This window comes from Arvicola amphibius, chromosome 6, assembly GCF_903992535.2.
Source record: "Arvicola amphibius chromosome 6, mArvAmp1.2, whole genome shotgun sequence".
Lineage (NCBI taxonomy): Eukaryota > Metazoa > Chordata > Mammalia > Rodentia > Cricetidae > Arvicola > Arvicola amphibius.
In genome coordinates, this window is record NC_052052.2 from 50,659,811 (window position 1) to 50,678,677 (window position 18,867).

Sequence of the window (18,867 nt, forward strand, 5' to 3'; positions counted from 1 at the left end):
AAAATAAGCTTACACATTTGCATTAAGTAATACAAGCTTTACATAGCACAGAAGCTGCCACCCCATCCCCAGTAAGGAAGTGAAACTTCTCGAGAAAGTGTTTGGAATAAATTGCTTACAGGTAGGGAATGGTCTAAATAGAGCAACTGAATTATCTGGGGAGGTTTGAAGAGAGTTGTTTTAACAAGGTTTCTCAGTCCAGCCTTCATCCTGACTTCTCAAAGGACAATGATGCTGCATCCTTCACATCAAAATTTCAACTTATGCATTTAGGGAACATCATGGATTGAATGATCTTTCTGTTGCACCTGACGTTTTCAAATATCTTTAACATGGTCACTGGAGTGGAGTAGTCTATATAATCCCTTCACAGGAAAAACACCAGTAGGTCCGATGTTATTGTTAATGAGGAATCCGTAACTATCTGGTGGGAAATAAAGAGGAAGAACCTATTTATTTTTCAGCCCTAAGGATCTGGCAAGATTGCGAAAAAGGCCATGTCTTCAGCTTCAAAGATCCGCCATAGATCAGAGCCAATGCCGGAGATCATGGTGAAAATCATTGGAAGTAAATATTTTCGATACCTTGTGGAAAAGCCAAAGACGTAAGTTTCCTCTCTGAAAAATGACTGTGTTTCTTGGATAATAATGAAATTGCTTTTTTTTTACTTAGAAATTTTAAAAGTGCCATCTGTGCAAAATTAAGTCATTAAGATGTAAAAGTAGAAATAAAACAGTGTTGATAACTCCATGAGCAATTTTTCTGATATCTTCATCTTTATAATTCCCCAATTCTCTTTAATTACTTGGGCTGATTTTCCAAATAGATGGGAAATATGAGCATTATGACACTTATAAATATTAATGGAATATTGCTGCTTCTCCTAGTCAAGTTTGTAATCTACTACATGCAGTAATTTTGTGTTGGGAGGGAGACAGGGAGGCAGACTATTAGTCAATTTGTTGCGAATTACAGGAGTGGGATTAATAATGAATCACAACCTGTAAGGTTTTCACTTACTCTTCTTGTATTTGTTCCTTCTCTAAGCAAACTTTTCAGAGCATTGCCGACATGTTTTTCTTCCCTTCCCTTACTGATCACTCATTTGAGGAGGGGCATTCAAACACCTCTAAAGTTAATTAGGTATTGGGCACAGAAGCGCATGGCAACCTCTTTCTTCTTGAGTTTTAGTGGTTTGCAAAAGAAAAGAATGCCAATTATACCTATTGTCTTTAGGCAAGTCGGTAGCTAGTTGCCTTTCCCTCCAAAGATGATTTCTTTCGTTCTTTCCACTATTGCATTATTGAATATAGCTACATGAATATTATGCATTAAACTCAAAAGACAATCACCAAAAGCATACTTAAAAATGAACAGCTAAAGTCCAACTCAAGAGAAACTGAGTCAGAATCTTTGAATGCAGATCACAGGACCTGTGTTGCCAAAATGAATTAGCAACATCCTACGCTTTTGCTTCACCAGTAGCTTTGTCACCCCAGAACAATTCCAACACGAATGCTGTCAGGAGAAAGGACTAGGAAGTGAGCATGTCAAAATGGGGTCCATGATTTTGAGATCTCTGCAGAGCAGAGAGACAAAAGTTTAATCCTAATTCCATTCCTTCTTGGTCTGTTGTGTTGACATTGCAAAAGCATGGTGCAAGGTCTTGCATTCTATTCTATAGCTATAAAGCTGGAATTTAAGGACACTTGTCTAGTAGGTCGTTGAGGGTATTGAGAAAAGTATATGCGCATTTTGCAGGGTCCAGGATATCTTATATACCTAATAAATGGTTCCGCTGTTGTTATTGAAGTGTATCTTTCCAAGGATGCAAAGTGTTTAATGAAAACCAAATACCTTTCTTTGAAATTCTTGCCATTGGTTTTATATTCAATGGCCAAGAAGTAGATCATTTTCTGTTTTATAGATAAAAAAAAAATTGTGATGAGATAAATGACCATTTTTGAGACCTTTTACCAATCCCCTGCTACTATGAGAAAATCAGAGAGAGTTAGTCACTGAGCACACATCCACCAGGAAGACAACGTCACTGCACTTCTAGTCTTCTCATCTTCCTAAGGTTGATTAACCTCATTTTAGCCAAAGACTCTTCTTTTAAAGATGTCAAGTATAACTTGTTTCTAAAAGGAAAGTGAGGAGGAACCCTTGATTAACTTAAATAATAAAGGAGTAAAGGGTACATTAAGTAAATTGTGAAGTAGAAACCATTGTTCTTGTCCCTGAAATATTAGAGGTGGTATTGTTCTATATTGAGGTGGGTTTTCTGCGAACTTAATTCTGTTGTTGCTGGACTGCCCCAAGATGATTAACATGCTTTGCTGGAATAATCTTCTGCAGTTCAAAAATAAACAGTTGTCAAAAGCCTGCTTATTGGTGAACTAAAGGAGACCAACAGCCATTATGTCCCCCAATTCCAAAATGTCTTAACCCAAGGTCACAACCTGAAAAGAGTATAAATTTGAGTTGAACTAATTAGTAAAAATCTGCATAAGAAGCTTAACAGAAATAGGAGGTGTCATCAAAACGAAAATCTGAATTTAATAAAAATCACAAAAGAATAATGAGAAGAAGTAGAAGCACATTTAGCTGAGATTTCCTATAGGGACACTGTTGAGAATGAAATATGAAGTCAAACTTGAAGACCAAGTTATTACTCTGTCAAAGTGCAAGAAATCACAGAATTTACTTTTTCACAAGTAGTGGATGCTGGAGGTCCAACACCTGCATCCCGCTGAGTTCCCTCTAGAGGTGCCAGAAAAGACTTTTCAGTATCCTCTCTGCACCCTTGCTTATCATCTGGCTCTCAGTACTATGTAGCTTTTCCACATCTGCACTTGTAATTCCCTATTTCCAAGGATGCCAATCAACTGGGTTATGAGCCCATTATATGTGTGTGTGTGTGTGTGTGTGTGTGTGTGTGTGTGTGTGTACACTCATTAGATCTGCAATAAACAGATTTTCAAATGAAGCCATATTCTGAGGTACAAGACTTGGGACTTAAAACACAGTAATCTTTGTAGCAACACAATTCGCCCATATCAACCAGCCACCTCTGCCACAAGTAAAATAACTGAGGGCACTGAGAGCAGCTAGTATAATTAAGATTGCAATAGATGTCCCCACTCCTCTTTCCTATAAATTCAAACTGTACTGATGTTATTAGGTACAAAATACTCAAGACCTACTTACTATAATTACTTTTCACTACGAAGATCAAACTAAGACCTTTGAAGAATGCGGCACATTTCCTGTGGTTTGTACTATCATCATTTTCTTTCGAGACTCCATCCAAACCTTCAGAATCAATGCTTTGCCTCTGACCTTCTTTTCCCCTAGTGGACTGTAGGAAGCCTTGCTCTCAAGGTATCCTGCATGGATTACTGCACCCATCTCACTTGGGAATTTGAACAGATCCCAAGCTCCCTCTGCAGGTGTACTAAGTCAGAATTGCATTTTAGATGGATTCCCAAGTGACTCCTACACGTTCTGGTGTGAGAATCCCCATTTTACACTGTGGCCATCAGGGTTTTTCTAAAATTCAAACCCACTGCACCTGGTAGCACCCACAACACCCCCAAAGATCATAATGTGTTGAAACTTCCTATATTTCTGTCTCATTTAACTATGAAATCCTATGTGTAAAACTGTATCCTTATCAGAAAATACAAAGTCCTGTACATGTTGAAAGCTGACTAAATGAATTAGAGCAATGCAGTTACCAAGAAAGATAAAGATTTGAAAGACAATGTTTAGTAACTTTAAAGGATTTCAGGCCTGAGATTCCAAGCTTTCAAATAGCATGCAGATGTTACTACTCAGGATTCCTGGATAGTCTTTGATAGCCCATTGGAAGGAACATATGCCTCTATCTAATTTCCAAAAACAGTAGATAAGGATGGGGAATGAAATTCAGAGGCTTGTGAACAATTCCTGGACAAATTAAGGCCAAACAGCCAAATATATATCATTATGAGAACAAAACATAAAGAGATGATCTCCAAGGATCAGCGCATGCTGACAAAAAGCAGATTCAACTGTGTAGTTCATCCCCTTACTGATGAGAATGTGCAGCCCACATGACGGGGATGAAACGATTTGCTATTGTCAGTTCTGATGCATCATCTTTCTCACAGTGGCCTGACACAAGGCGTACTACCGAGGCAAGTGATAGCCTGCTATTCATATGCTGTTGCTAACAGCACAATTCCACAAACCAGACAAATCAGAGAAAATCAGGTTAGTTTGGGCCCATTGTTCTGGAGGTCCAGGGATGAGGACTGTGTCTGAAGATGGCCTTTCCCTTGGCAGAGTCTTAAAATGGTGCAGACACACGAGGCAGTAAAAAAGAGTGTGTGCATGTTTATCTCATCTGTTTTCTCTCATTCTTTGTACATCCCAGGATTCTATCACAGGGTCCTGGTCTAGATTTTTATTTAGTCTAAATCATCTCAGAGAGTTCCCACTTGAAAAAGAATGGCTTGTTTAAATTTTCACCCTCTTAGTATCTCTCAATGGGGATTAAATTCCATCATGAGTTTTGGAGGGCACAGACCACATTAAAACTATAGTGCACATCAAAATAGCTGTTCTTAGGTGATGAAGTGGTTAACAACTTCACCTCCGGAAGTGGGGAGGTTTGTGTGTGACACTTTCTAACATACAATCAAGGAAAACACATAGGTACTCATTGTAGTAAAGAGGCAAGTGGCAAATTCCTGAGGAGCCTTGGCAGGAAAATATGCTAACGACCTTACCAACATGGTACATGCAAAGTCTACCCTTGGTGAGAGTTCACAGTCATGATTAGAAGGGCTAAATGCTTAGGTGTTAGCCTGTGTTTGTGGTGAGCATGCACTGAGACACACAGAGAGATGTCAATGCCCTCTGTACTCAGTACTCAGTGGAGGACTGTGCTAGATTCTAGATACAAGAAACCCCATCATGGTAAAGATAAAGGCCGCAGAGAGTTTTACAAAAGGCCTTTATGGCAGAGCTGTAGTAAGTAAAATATGGCTGGAGTAGAACATTAAGGGAAAATGGGTATTGAATTTAAGAATACAAGTCAAATGTGCATATTCTAAGAAACCTCTTTCAGTAAATAAAGTTGACCTCTAATTTCTTCCAGTGTCAAAGGCAAGTGACAAATCCCTTTGGTCTGTAGATAGGGTTACCAGCAGAGCAGTATTAGACTCCAGAAAAGCAGCCTGGAAAGTTTAATGGGAAGGATGGTAAACACTTGTAACAGTTTACCTCAGTATTATAGGTTCAGGTTTTCTCTGGTGTTTCTCACAGGCATCTCTTAGAGCACATAATTGTCACATTTAATCCTCTGAAGTCATTCACAATAATAAATTTTGCATGATTTTTCTCAAACTTGTTGGAGTGCCAACAGATTTAGCAATCAATGTGCTGCGTGAGATGCCATCGCCATCCTTTCCAGAGCTCTGAGTGAGCACCACCTGATGACTGCGCCTTGGGGATTTAGCAAGACACATAAAGTGCTAGTGGCAAGAGACACAGAGCCAGCAGTGACTACTCAGATGAGAACAGCACAAAAGGACTGCAAGGATACAAAGAGTATTCGCAGAAGGCCTCTCTGAGCAGGGACATTTGTCCAAGTCTTGGTGGAAACACACAGGCAGTGGCATACATGAGAAGGGTCCCAGGTTAGCTGGTAGTAAGAGGGCTGGAACTGACTGGCCAGAGTTCCAACAGTCACCATCCTATTAGATTCTCATTTAGTGAAAAGACATTTGCATCTTTTTTATTCCTCTGTTTCAGAAGAAGAGGTTGCAACTTTCCACAGGTCAAAGTTCAGATATCAGTCAACTGGCCTTCCTAGCAACTTCCACAAACATAGTACCACTAAGCTGTCTGCACAGAGCACAACAACAACAACAACAATAGGAAAACAACAAAATGTCTGAGATCAGAAAGGCCAGCAGCCTCGGATCTGGGGCTGTGTGACCCATGGTGTGACCTCTGTTTTATGTAGGATGAGAGACCACTGGAAAACTGAGAACAGTGGATAACATATCATGTTTACCCTTTCCAAAACATGGTGCTGGCCGAGTGGTGGATGAACAGAGAGTAACAGGGGAGAGAGAAACAATTTAGGGCCCTGTAATGATAATCTTGGGAAAGTGAAATTATAGCTTCTCAATAAACCCTGAATAAACTTCATTATGTAAATTATTGACATCAGTGAATGATATATGGATGGGTTGAAATATTAGAGGACTGGGAATAAAACTCAGTGGTGGAGAAGTTACGTAGTATATACCACACTCAGGGTTCAATTTCCAATACCGGGAAAGAGGGAAACATCAAGAGAGGAAGAGAATATGAAGGAAAATAAAGATCACACTATAACCCTCTACGATGTACTATTGGGGGCTGGGCACTCAGTGATTATGGCTCAGTGATTATGAGCATTTGCTGTTTCTGCAAAGGAGACAGGTTCCCATACAACAGTTCACAACTGTCTGTAACTCCATGGAATGGCACCCTCTGCTGACCTCCAAAGGCAGCAAGCACACAGGTGGTACACATATGTACATGCATGTCAAATATTCATACACACAGACTTAAAGTAAACAGATCTTTAAAAACAACTGAACACCAGGGCAAATACTGTCATGTCCATTCTCACACATTCAAATCGGTGAATACGCTAAAATCATTCTTTCTTGTGCCTTTTATACTCCCTTGAGCTACTTCTTTCTCTCCTGCAGAGGTTATAGCAGTTAACTTCTGCTTGCTATGACAAAACACATGACCAGAAACAACTAAAAGAAAGAAGGGCTGACGTTGACTCTGGTAGAAGGGCTGACGTTGACTCTGGTAGAAGGGCTGAGGTTGACTCTGGTAGAAGGGCTGACGTTGACTCTGGTAGAAGGGCTGAGGTTGACTCTGGTAGAAGGGCTGACGTTGACTCTGGTAGAAGGGCTGAGGTTGACTCTGGTAGAAGGGCTGAGGTTGACTCTGGTAGAAGGGCTGACGTTGACTCTGGTAGAAGGGCTGACGTTGACTCTGGTAGAAGGGTTGACTTTGGCTCTGGTGGAAGGTTTGCATTAGGAACAATGGGCAGCTTCTCACACTGCATCCACAGTTGGCACACAGAGCAGCAAGTGCTGGCACCTAGCTTGCTTTCTCTTTTCTCATCCCATAACTCCAGTCCAGGCAGTAATAGTGGGTCCCTCCTCAGCTCATCTAATCTTGAAACTCTCAGAGGCATACTCAGCAGCTGGCTCCTAGGCATTTCTAGATCCTACCAAGTTGCCGGTAGGAGCTCTCACCATGTTTTTTTTTGTTTTGTTTTGTTTTTTTGGCTTTTTTTGTTTTTTTTTTTTGATTCCTTGTGTTTGGTTTTGTTTTTATTTGAGTCATTATGAGAAGTGCAAAGATACATAAGCTACTGCTGTTGTGAACGCGGGCACACAGCATAAGGCACGGGCATAAAGCTTCAGTTTATGGCATCCTGTAGAACGCCAAGGAAAATGTTTACCTCCTGATCCCAGACATTGAGTGTATATGCTAAAAGTTTTCATTTTATCATTTATAATTACGTTTTTCAAAAAAGGAAGAGAGGAAGGAAGGAAGCAAGCAAGAAAACTTCAAATCAGACACCAAGCACTATTTGAGATGCCTGTGGTCCCCACCCTTCACAAAATAAGCCTCTTAACATACAGGGCTCCTTCAAGCTCATAAGGAAAATATGAGCAGTCCAGCTCCAAAGCTCAACAACAGACCAGACAGGCAATTCACAAAAGAAGAAATGAACAACCAGTATGATCTGGAAAATTCAGCCTGCAATGTATTATAAGAAATTCATATAGCAAAGAGATATTATTTTCACAAATAAAATTAAAAGCATTTTTAAAATTAAAACTATTCAGAGTTGACAGGCTTGGAGAAAGAATGTGTGTGTGTGTGTGTGTGTGTGTGTGTGTGTGTTTTACAAGTACTCCCTCGTCAAGCCTTTAAATGTCTATATACCTCCATATAAATAACCAAAGCCTGGGGTCAGACCCTGTCCTAGTTAGGGTTCTTATTTCTCTGATAAAACCATAAACAACTGGGAAAGCAAAGAATTTATTTCAGCATGCAGTTCTCAGGTCACACTCCGTCACCAAGAGAAATCCAGGCAGGAACTCAAACAGGGCAGGAACCTGGAGGTAGGAGCTGATGTGGAAGCCATGAAGGGTACTGCTTACTGGCTTGCTTTCCATGACTTGCTTAGTCTGCTTTCTTAGAGAAACAAGGACAACCGACCTAGGGTTGGCACTGCCAGCAGAGAGCTTAGCTCTCCCACATCCATCATCAATAAAAAATAAAAATGCAGCACGGTCAATCTAGTGGTGAGGCATTTTTTAAATTGTGGTTCCCTCTTCCAAATGACTCTAACTTGTATCAAGATGACCAGGACAGATCCTCATCACTAGAAAATAATAGTATATGTTATTAATAATACTATAATACTATATGCCTTTCCCAGGCATATTCAGAAGATGGCAGAGGGGCAGGGTTTAGTACTAGCTGGCCAAGACTATCTTTTGGCCTTCCTGACATCCCTTGTGCCAAGACAGGTGCTGTTGAGCTGGACAATGATGGTTATGCTCTGTGAGGACATCAACATTTCTGGAAATTTCTACAGAAATAAGTTAAAGTAGCTGGCCTTTCTCTGAAAGGAGATGCACACCATCCCTTCTCCAGGCCCCCACCACTTCTGAGCCTGGTGTCACATTTTTTGGTGCACTGTGAGAGACAAGCTGCCTCACAGGACCAAGTGAGGACAGACTGCCTTGAACACCTCAGTGGGATCTCTCGACCCTATGACAAGAAGAGAGTGTGACTGAAGCCAACTAAAAAGTTACTTACCTGGGGCATCAAGCTCATGAGGTCGGGTGGAAGCACCAGGTGGTTACAATCATTGCGGAGGAGAATCAGAAGGAAAAGGCCAAGATTCACTATTGGAAGAAGGAACAAGTCATGAGGTTACAGAAGCAGGAAGAAAAATAACGTAGAGAAGAAAATCAACAAGTTCACCAAGTTTCTCATAACCACTGGACTTCTGGAATGAGCCCAATAAAGACGGTGCCTCAAAAAACAAAAGAGCAAAAACCAAAAATCTATATCACTCTGGCATAAGTACTTTATGCTTCAATCATGTAGAAATAGTGCTGAACAAAATGGTTCAATTCATAGCCTTCCATAAATTTTAAGGCTGAACTCTAGTAGGGAACAGATTTGCATATTAACCCTCCACAATCAGAAAGCTTTAGTTATGATGAGACTGATTACAGAGATAAAGAATCAGACTAAGGAAACTGTGATGTGCAGCTCGGGATGGTGGGTCAGCATCTGCAAGGTCAGTACCAGCCTTAAATCCGAGAAGAACACAAGAAGAAAAGCCCTGAAATTTAATGGAACATTCTGTAGGCCAGGCCAGCCATAATGGAGGAAGTGGTGTTTAATACAGAAGCATAGGAAGACTGAGCCACCTTACAGGGAAAAACCTATAAACCTCTAAAGCTTCCAAGCAGAAGCAGATGGTGTAAGAACTGCTGACAGAGTCCACTTGGAAAGTTTCTTAGGCAAGAGAATAGCACAAATCTAAGAACCAAAGGAATGTATTTCACAAAACAGAGTATATAGATTAAGGAAATATTTGTGACAAAATAAATTTTAACAGTACATGATGGGTTAAACTCTTGTGTATTAATACAATGAGAACTATTAAATATTTAAAATACTACAGAATCAAAAGTATCAGTGTATAAGTTTGCCCATAGTATATTTTCAACCAGAAATGTGAATATGAGGTCCATAGGTTACAAAACACTATCACTTTTCTCGAGTCAGATGATTCATTTTTTGTGGAATATTTCTTTCTCTCTTATTTTCTCTCCTAACAAGGACTTATGTGAAATTCTTTCATGAGGTGTAGATGAAGGCTACTTCTTCATTTCCCGGCTGCCCAGACTTGAAATCATCGCACAGGATCTGTCTTAATTGCAACACTGCTTGGCCAATCACTTAAGCGTATTGCTAGCTAGCTCTTACATATTTTTTTTTAAAAATTGTTGGTTTTTTTTTGACCTACGTATTTTTATCCACTGCCCTGCCATTCCATCCCCTTTCTTTCTACCGTCTCCCATGGTCCCCACGCTCCCAATTTACTCAGGAAATCTATTTTTTTCCTTCATCCCATGTACATTAGCTCCAAGTATGTCTCTCTTAGGGTCATATTTGTTGTCTAGGATCACTGGAATTGTGAATTGTAGGCTGCTTTTATTTTGTATTTTTTTATTTTTATGCTTTATGTATAAAAGCCACTTATGAGTGAGTACATATGCTATGTCTTTTCTGGATAATAGAAATGAGATAATTACAGAATACCAAATAGACTGGATAAAAATCCGACAGTCAGTAACCTTTAAGTTACATGCCCACTGGGGCGTGGCCTCTTATGCTATTTATGCCAATGTAAAGCGTGCATCCAGGCTCTCTTTTCCAGCTTGAGGGATTCATTTGCTGTTCTCCGTTCACTCAGAGGATATTGATTTGTGAGTCTACCACTAAATAAATAACCATTATTCTCAATTCTGAGCTAGTGTGATTCTTTAAGCATCTTCTTTAGGTTGGGAAGGTTTCTTCTATTATTTTTGTTGAATATATTTTCTGTGCTTTTGAGGTTGAACTTCTCTTTCTTCTATCCTATTCTTGTTAGGTTGGTTGCTTTTCATGGTTTCCCATATTTATTGGATTATTTTGTGTTAAGCTTTTGTTAGATTTAATGTTTTTTTCTTTGACCAATGAGTATTTCCGCTATGTATCTTAAGTATTGATGTTCTCTCTTTGCATCTTTTGTATTCGCTGCATGCTTACATTTGTGGGTTCCTGATAGTTTTCTCATAATTTCTGTTTTCATATAATTCCCTCAGTTTGTGTTTCTTTATTGTCTCTATTTTGGTTTTCAAGTCTTGAATCATTTCTTTCCACCATTTGATTGCTTTTTCTTAGTTTTCTTTAAGGGATTTGCTGATTTCTTCCATTTTGTTGTCTTTTTCTTCATTTCTTGAGGAAATTTTTCATTTCCTCTTTAAGAACCTAAACATTCTTTTAAAGTTATTTTAGGTCATTTTCTTCTGCTTCATCTATATTTGGTTGTTCAAGTCTTGATGATTGTGGGCCCACTAGTTTTTGTTGGTGCCCTGTTGCTCTTTGTGGTATTGTGTTGCTCACCTTGTCTACCCATCTTTTCCTCTGACTGGTGTAGTTGGGGCTGTGTCTCTGGTGATCAGTATTCCAGGTGCCAGGGATCCAAGCTCAGATGGTTGCTCCTCATGGTGCAGTCAGGGCCATGGTTCCAGTCACCCCAGAGGTCACTAGGTGTTCCCAGACGTCACCTCAGAGCTCCCAGGGTTTCTCTGCTCTGCAATCCTGGGAGTCCATTTTCTCTGCTCCCAGGAGGTTGCCTTGCTTGGGGATTGTTCCTGCTGGAGGTCACCTGGCTTGAGCCAGATCCCCATTGAGATCCCTGATTGGGCCAGTCCCACAGAGGTCTCTGGCTCAGGCCTGCTCCCTCAGCTGTTTGCTCCCTTGGAGGTTGCTCCTGTGGAGGTTGCTGCCATCAGGCCTGGCTCCTGTTGATATTGCAGGCTCAGGCCTGCTCTGGCAGAGGTAGCTGTCTCAGCTCTGATATCTTAAATTATCTCATTTATTATTTTATATTGGACCATGAGGCTCATGGTTTACAGTATCAGCCTGCAGGTGTCTTTCTCCTCTGGTGGCATACATAACATCTCTCTGACTCTGCCTACTTTCTCTCAGCAATTCAGTTTAGTTTTTCTGCATAGCTCCATTCTCCCCTGATGTAGGCCCAAGCAGCTTCTTTTATTCATTAACCAATAAAACAGCAGCACAAACACAGAAGGACTTACACTACATCGAAAAGGCTAATTTATCCTTTGAACCTCCTCTATGGATCCATATTTTTTTAATTATTTAGATTTTTGTTTATATTTAAAAATGTCCCATCTCCTTCCCTCCTCCTCCCCCAGCCCTCAGCTCCTCCTCCCCCTTTCCCGCCCCTCTTCTCCCCCTTCCCTCCCCTTTCCCTCCACCCCCATACCTCCCCCCCCCTCCCTCTCAAGGCCAAGGAGCCATCAGGGTTCCCCACTCTATGCTAAGTCCAAGGTCCTCCCAACTCCCCCCAGGTCCAGGAAGGTGATCGACCAAGCTGAGAAGGCTCCCACAGAGCCCGTCCATGCAGAAGCTCAAAGTTTAATGTGTACTTCCCTCTACTTAATGAGTTCTTCAAGATAAACAGTCTGAATACAAGGCTAGATTTGATACATGTTTTATACTATCAGATTAAGGAATTAATTATATACACCCAACAATACAAACAGAGACAAGGCCCATGATGCAAGCAATCTATTACTACCAAATTGTATACTAATGAAGAGATATTCAGGAGAGCTGGACATTGAGATAGCACTAGCACCCATTACAATTTAAAAGTAAATCACAGCAAAGAGCAATTGCTGATTGGGTTAGTAACTAATTTTATACCCTCTGTGATCATACTAATTAAGAAAATCTGCGGTATTCTCCAAAATACTATAGTATAAATGTGTTGAAACACACGAACTTTGTTATTTCATTAATACCATAACTTAGTTCAATGTTATAAGAGTTGAACTACTTTGGGGATTGTAGCATCTCTGTCTCTGAAAAGTACAAACACAGGCTGAATGACCACTTTTGGTGATCTACAAAAACACAGATTAAAAGATAGAATAGACTTCACTCTAAGTTAGTTTTTTACTAAAATTTGTATCACATTTTAAGAACAAGAGATTTAAAACCCCAATTTAATTATTAATAGTTGAAAATTACAGATGTGAAATTGAGGCCTGCAAGCTTTCTGAGCCATATGGGCCTGAGTTAATGTCTCCTACTGATTAGAAAGGTAGCATTGTACAATTTTGCTTAATCTCTTTGATCATCTATTTTTACCATGGCAGTATATCTGCTTCGCAGACTATGAATTCAGCAATGAAGGTATGTGTGTGACTTTATGTGTGGTAATATATACATTATGGCATCACTAGTGATAGAGAAGGGATTTGATTTGGGCATGAGTACAGGAGTAAAATTAACATAACTTTAACAAATTTCTGGAAATTGAATCATTTGTTGCATTCTCGTAGCTTAAGAAAGGAAAGAAAAGTTTTAAACCCTCACAGATTTTTACAATAACATTTTTAACATACCTGGTATCACAGACTTATCCTCAGTTATGAATGGAGTTTGGAGATATCTCAGGTGTATTCCCTCCCTATTGCTATTTTACATTAATATCCTTCTAAAACAATGATGATGACCAGGACCTAGTTGTGCTGATGATATCCATATTCTTTAAATAAGAACATTTTACTAAAATTAAATTAGATCACAAGTCCCTCTACCATTACTGTCCAAACTGCCTACTCCAGAGGATAGTTGGCACATTGTTGGAAATTGGAGGCCATTGATTGGCTGTCAAGGCTGGCAGACTTTTAGGATGCATCTGGTGGCCTTTTGCTGAGCCCCTGGGTCCTTTATTTGAGATCTTATGTATCCAAAGGAAATGTGTGATCTGGTGGGTGGAGCTGCATGGGAGACCCAGCCAGGAACCTTCCAACTCAAAGGAAGCTGCTACCCACCCGGCAGTGTTTCTCTCTAACCCCAGAAATCTGTCTTTAGCAGTGGGTATCCCTAAAGGTCAGGTTTGTAGTCTTCAGTGTGGGAGCAGGAACAGTTGGACAGCTTCCCCTCCTTGACTTATCCTTCAGTAACACTGTAATTGTCCCTCATTGCTCTAGTATGGGATACCACTGAGCTCTTCACGGCACCCTAAGGACCAGAAGCTGAGGTCAGAAGTGCATGTGGGGAGACTAATTGCTGGCCTTCCAAGATACTGCTGGCAGTGTGCTTTTTTCTTTCTTTTAAAAAACAGCAACTTCTATTTTCAGTAAAGTAGGTAGCTAACGCACGGCCTAGCAGAAGAACTGTGAGTTTGTGAAAAACACACAACAAGAAATGTGTGTTGAGGAATTGTTTGTGCTAAGCAGAGACACATGTCGTTTCTCCAGCTGGAGAGTCTACTTCGTGATCATTTTTAAAGTGCTATGTTATTTTTTTTTAAAGACAGTTTTTACTTGAAACCAAACCTAACAGGTTATTTTTGGTTTCACATCTAGTGTAGTTGTTCTAAAAGTCAGACAATAGATTACAGAATTTCTTGGGCATTTCTGTCTTGAATCTGCCAAGAGAAGGATTTTATAGGTTGTGTAAAGCAAAGATGATTGTAAGTTCTTTGCCTTCATCTAGGCTTGTTATGTCTGCTCTACAGCCTTCAAAGTTCTGCACTTCCTGCTTTGGCTGTCTGCTCCTTTATTTTTCAGATCCTTACAAACATCCCAAATATCCATGGTTCTCTCTATGGCTCCACTGCCTGCAGGATGTAAGCTGGGCATTCCAGTAGATAGTTTAATCCGAATAAACCATTGAACATCCATGTGGTCATTTAAAGTCTCTGAACCTTAATTTCATCGTCTGAAAATGAGGAGAATCTGTTTTCTATGGAATTAATTTGAGAGCAGATAAACTAAGATACAGGAAGAGCTACAGGGTCACCATCATGGAAGTAAACAATCAGTAATATAATTATTTTACTTGTTGCCACAGATCATAGTTGTGCCTCTTTCCTCTGAACACCAAATAGCACTAATTCTTTGTAATGCTCATTAGACATGCATACATCCAGTAGATATATTTGTAAGTTTTACACCGAATTCCCTAGGCATTTCAGAGAACTACAGCTGCACCGACATAAAAGCACATGTTCTCTGTCTGCCATTTACTGGATTTTCACAAGTATCCTTCTGTCACGCAGCAAATTTCCTAGTCAAGAAAGGGGAAGATACCAGTATCCCAAAAGTCCCACACACTCCCTCTGTACTCTATATTAACTCCCACAGGCAGCCATTAGCCTGACATCTAGAATCAAGTCTAGATCAGTTCTAAACTAGAAGAGTCCAAACTTAATAGTATATTATTTTTAATGACAATTTAAATACTATGACTAACGAAACCCATGTATTTTTTTTTCTCACTATAAGAACTATTTGTCAAATCTGCACTCTCTCTTTCTAGCCTTCCACCTCTCACCATTATCTTTGGGCTTTCCAAGTCTGGCAAAGGCCTAGTCTTTGGTGAACCCCACTGCTTTCTCCACATCTCCATGAGGGATACAGAGGACCTGGAGGAGAGAGCATCCATACTCCCAACCTGATGTTTCCAAAGTCCATGTTCTCCATCTTAACTGGCTGACTACTTGTCCTCATTTCCCATCCAGCTACCGGGTCTCTTTTCCACTCTTCAAACCAGATAATTCAAATCATTTCTCCTCATTTCAGCCTTCCTATTACATACTTTTCAGCGAGACCTGACAAGCCTTGTTATCAGGGAAAAAAAACCCAAGCTGTTAGTAGCTATCTATCAACCTTTTGGCACCAAACAAAAACTTGACTGCACATGTCCCCTGATTGCATCTTCCCTGGTTTCCTTTCTGCTCTGGGCCCCTCCGTCACAACGTCATACTTTATCAGATTCACTGCTCTTCTCTAGTGACACCTTCTCCTTCTCCTTAGTATTGCAGCGTGTGAAAATCTTTGCCATCTTTAAATACAACGGCGGAAATAAGTTGTCTGAAAGGCCAGATATGTGCCTGTCGCCTCCACCCTCCCCTCATGTAGACTTCTTCACACCGTTCTTTGTACTCTCTGTCTGTGCTTCCTCATTGCTGTCTTCCCTTCACCCACTCAACTCTAGAGTCCACTTCCACTAGCTCATTTAACCCCACCCCCTATACCCTTTGCTAAGATTCCTGACAGTGTCCATATGGCTAAGCTAGAGTCACTTTGCAGAATGTAGTAGCATTTGAAGATGTTGTCTGAGTCCCTTTCTGGAAACATACTCTCTGTTTTGCTGCTGAATTTATGCCTCTGGGTTTTCCCCTGACTCCCTGGGAATTTCTTTGCACTCATCTTTTAGGAATCTTCTCCATTCTTTGACATAAATGCCAATCTCAGTTCTCTCTAAATTCTTTTTCATTTCATGCACCATTACAAAAAGATAGCTGCAAAATCTACACGGTTATTCAAAGAACTGACCATAGCTTAACTTGGAACAGATCATTAAACACTAAAGCATGTTTTGTGCAGACATAAGTCATATTTTTAAAGCAATCTTCTTCACTTTTACTAAACAACTACAGTTTATAGAATGCTTTCTTGACACCAAGCATAACTACTTTGAAAATAATCATTTCTGATGATAGCAAGTTTTCTCATATAGAAAACATAAAAACAACATAGCATGACAGACTGTGACTTCATACAGCTGACGACAGCCCGGTTTCTTACCCAGAGATACTGGCTAACTTCTGGCAGACTTTTTAGACTTGTTGTCCTTTCATATGTGTACAATACATTTTTATAGATGAAATGGTATTTCCATTCCTTTATAATGGACATTTGGTAATTAAAATTATTCACAACTTTTTCTAATGGTTTCATGTATTCAGTAATAAATAGAAGTATTCATTATATCCACTATATTACTAAATAAGATTTTAAGGTCTTTTGTATTTTTTCATTAGTATATATATATATATATATATATATATATATATTAGACTGTGTCTGTGTATTAGAAAGTTTTAGCTCTTTAACCTTGGATGCTCTACAAGACTCTACTTTAAGACCTGTATCTGTTTCTGAGTCATTGGCATATTATTTATTTTTTAACTTTTAATTATTACAATTATTTACATATTTGTGTCTGTGGTGGGCAGACATGTACTATAATAGAGACAAAAGGACAACTTGAGAGAATCAGTTTTCTTCTACCAATCTGGGCCCTGGGAGATTGAACTTAGGTTATCAGAGGTCAACCATTTTGCCAGTTCTCCAATTTATTGTAAAGAAATTTTCTACATTTAAGTGATAATCTTGCTATTTTATTCACCAAACCCTACTTATTAAACAAGGCTGTATTTTTGTTAAGTTTGCTATGTATAAATAATTCCTTTAGTTTTTACTCTTTTTTTCTAATTAACATTACAATGAGCTGAAGAATTATCGAGAGAAAAATAAGTCTTTGGGTAAAACTGAGGAGAGAAAGAGCCGGCCTGGGCCCTGGCAAAAGATTCTGATTTTCTTCCATTTTTAGGTTGCAAAGGCTATAGAAACACCTATTTTGGTTTATAGAGAGCAATGTATAATGGTTACTGTTCAATTTTGACTCTGTTCATTTCTACAGTAAGTGTTCTGGAGCAGAATAAACAGATTATTTAGAAGTTGAGTAGATAGAAAAAAATAGTCTGAGAAGACAGAGAATAGCATGGTTTCTCTCTGGTGCGCGATGTTAAATAGACAGCCACGCTAACCACCACATCCCACAGGCTGCTACTGCTGTTCACGCTTCCAGACTAACACCTTCTGTTTTCTCATGCCAGCGTGTGCATGATGAGGTGTTCCTTATGACTGACAAGGTGCAAACTCTCTTCACCAGCAATCAAAATGAAAAATTGAAGACAGAACCTCAAACCACACTCCAGAAAATCCCGGGCTGATTATGCAAGGCAGGTGAGCAGAGACCTGCCAGGACCCTCCGACCCTTCTGATCAGAAAATCATTTCTAACCCTGCTGAGAAGGAAGACAGCAAGCACTCAGCAGCAGTCAGAAACCAGAGAACAACCAAAATTCTTAACAAAAGTACCCAGTAAACAGATCCTCGATGGCAGGGTGAGTAACAAGAAAGAGCCAAGCTCTTCTTGGCAATTCATTAGGAAGATACAGAGAAAAACAAATGCACACAAACATATATAAATAGAGATTAGTACATTTTTATAGAATAGAAATTATAAATGATACTTTTCAATTTAAAATAAATTTCAAGGGGATGTTAATATTACATCTGTCTATACTGAACTGAGTTGGTCAACCTAACTTGTCTGTGAAAAAACTCAACTGATACTGATAATTCAATACAGTAAATAAGTGTCACCAGCCATGTGTCTTGGCTTGCTTTTCATTGCCGTGGAAAAATGCCATCATCAACATCAACTTAGGGAGGAGAGAGGGCTTGCTTTACCTTATAGTTTATAACCCTTCATGAAGAGAAGTCAGGGCTAGAGCTGAAGATGAGAACCTGGGGTCTGGAACCAAAGCAATGGCTGCTGAGGAGTGGTGCTTACTGGCTTTCTCTCTGTGGCTTGCTCAGTCTGCTTTCTTATCTAACCCAGGATCACCTGACCAAGGGTAGCACCATCCAAACTAGGCAGGGCACTCCTACATCAGTCATTAATCAACAAAATGCCTCACAGACTTGCCTACAGGCCAGTCTGAAAGAAGAATCTTCTCAATTGAAGTTCCCTCTTCCTGGATGACTCTAAAGTATGTGAAGTTGGCTAGAATGTAACCAGTACACCATGTAAGGTTCCAGTCTGTTGGAATAGGAAAGTCTGTCTGCTTTCACATTACAAGAATAGATTAGTAATTTTCAAAATCCCACACAGCCATGTTTAATTATAAAAAAATTCCCCAAACTGTCTTGATGGAAGTACGTATCGCTGGACTCTGTTACTAGCCATCCAAACAATCCATAAAATCTGTCTTGAGAAGGATAAATCTAAATGATTAGTAATTTGAAATTTAAAGCCAAATATAGCACCAATTGAAAACTGGATCCAAATCAAGACAAAACTAATGATTCATTGATAACAAAAT

At 39.7% G+C, this 18,867-nt stretch overlaps 1 protein-coding gene and 1 pseudogene across 1 annotated transcript in view; both read left to right on the forward strand.

The window, feature by feature from the left end:
* The first annotated feature begins 497 nt into the window (after nt 1-497).
* Nucleotides 498-18,867, forward strand: part of C6H1orf87 (chromosome 6 C1orf87 homolog) — a 70,429-nt gene continuing 52,059 nt past the window's right edge. The window contains 4 exon segments of the mRNA XM_038333501.1: nt 498-604; nt 17,650-17,695; nt 17,697-17,806; nt 17,808-17,883. Of these exon segments, the coding sequence (XP_038189429.1) occupies nt 498-604; nt 17,650-17,695; nt 17,697-17,806; nt 17,808-17,883 (339 nt within the window).
* Nucleotides 8,532-9,103, forward strand: LOC119816312 (annotated as a pseudogene).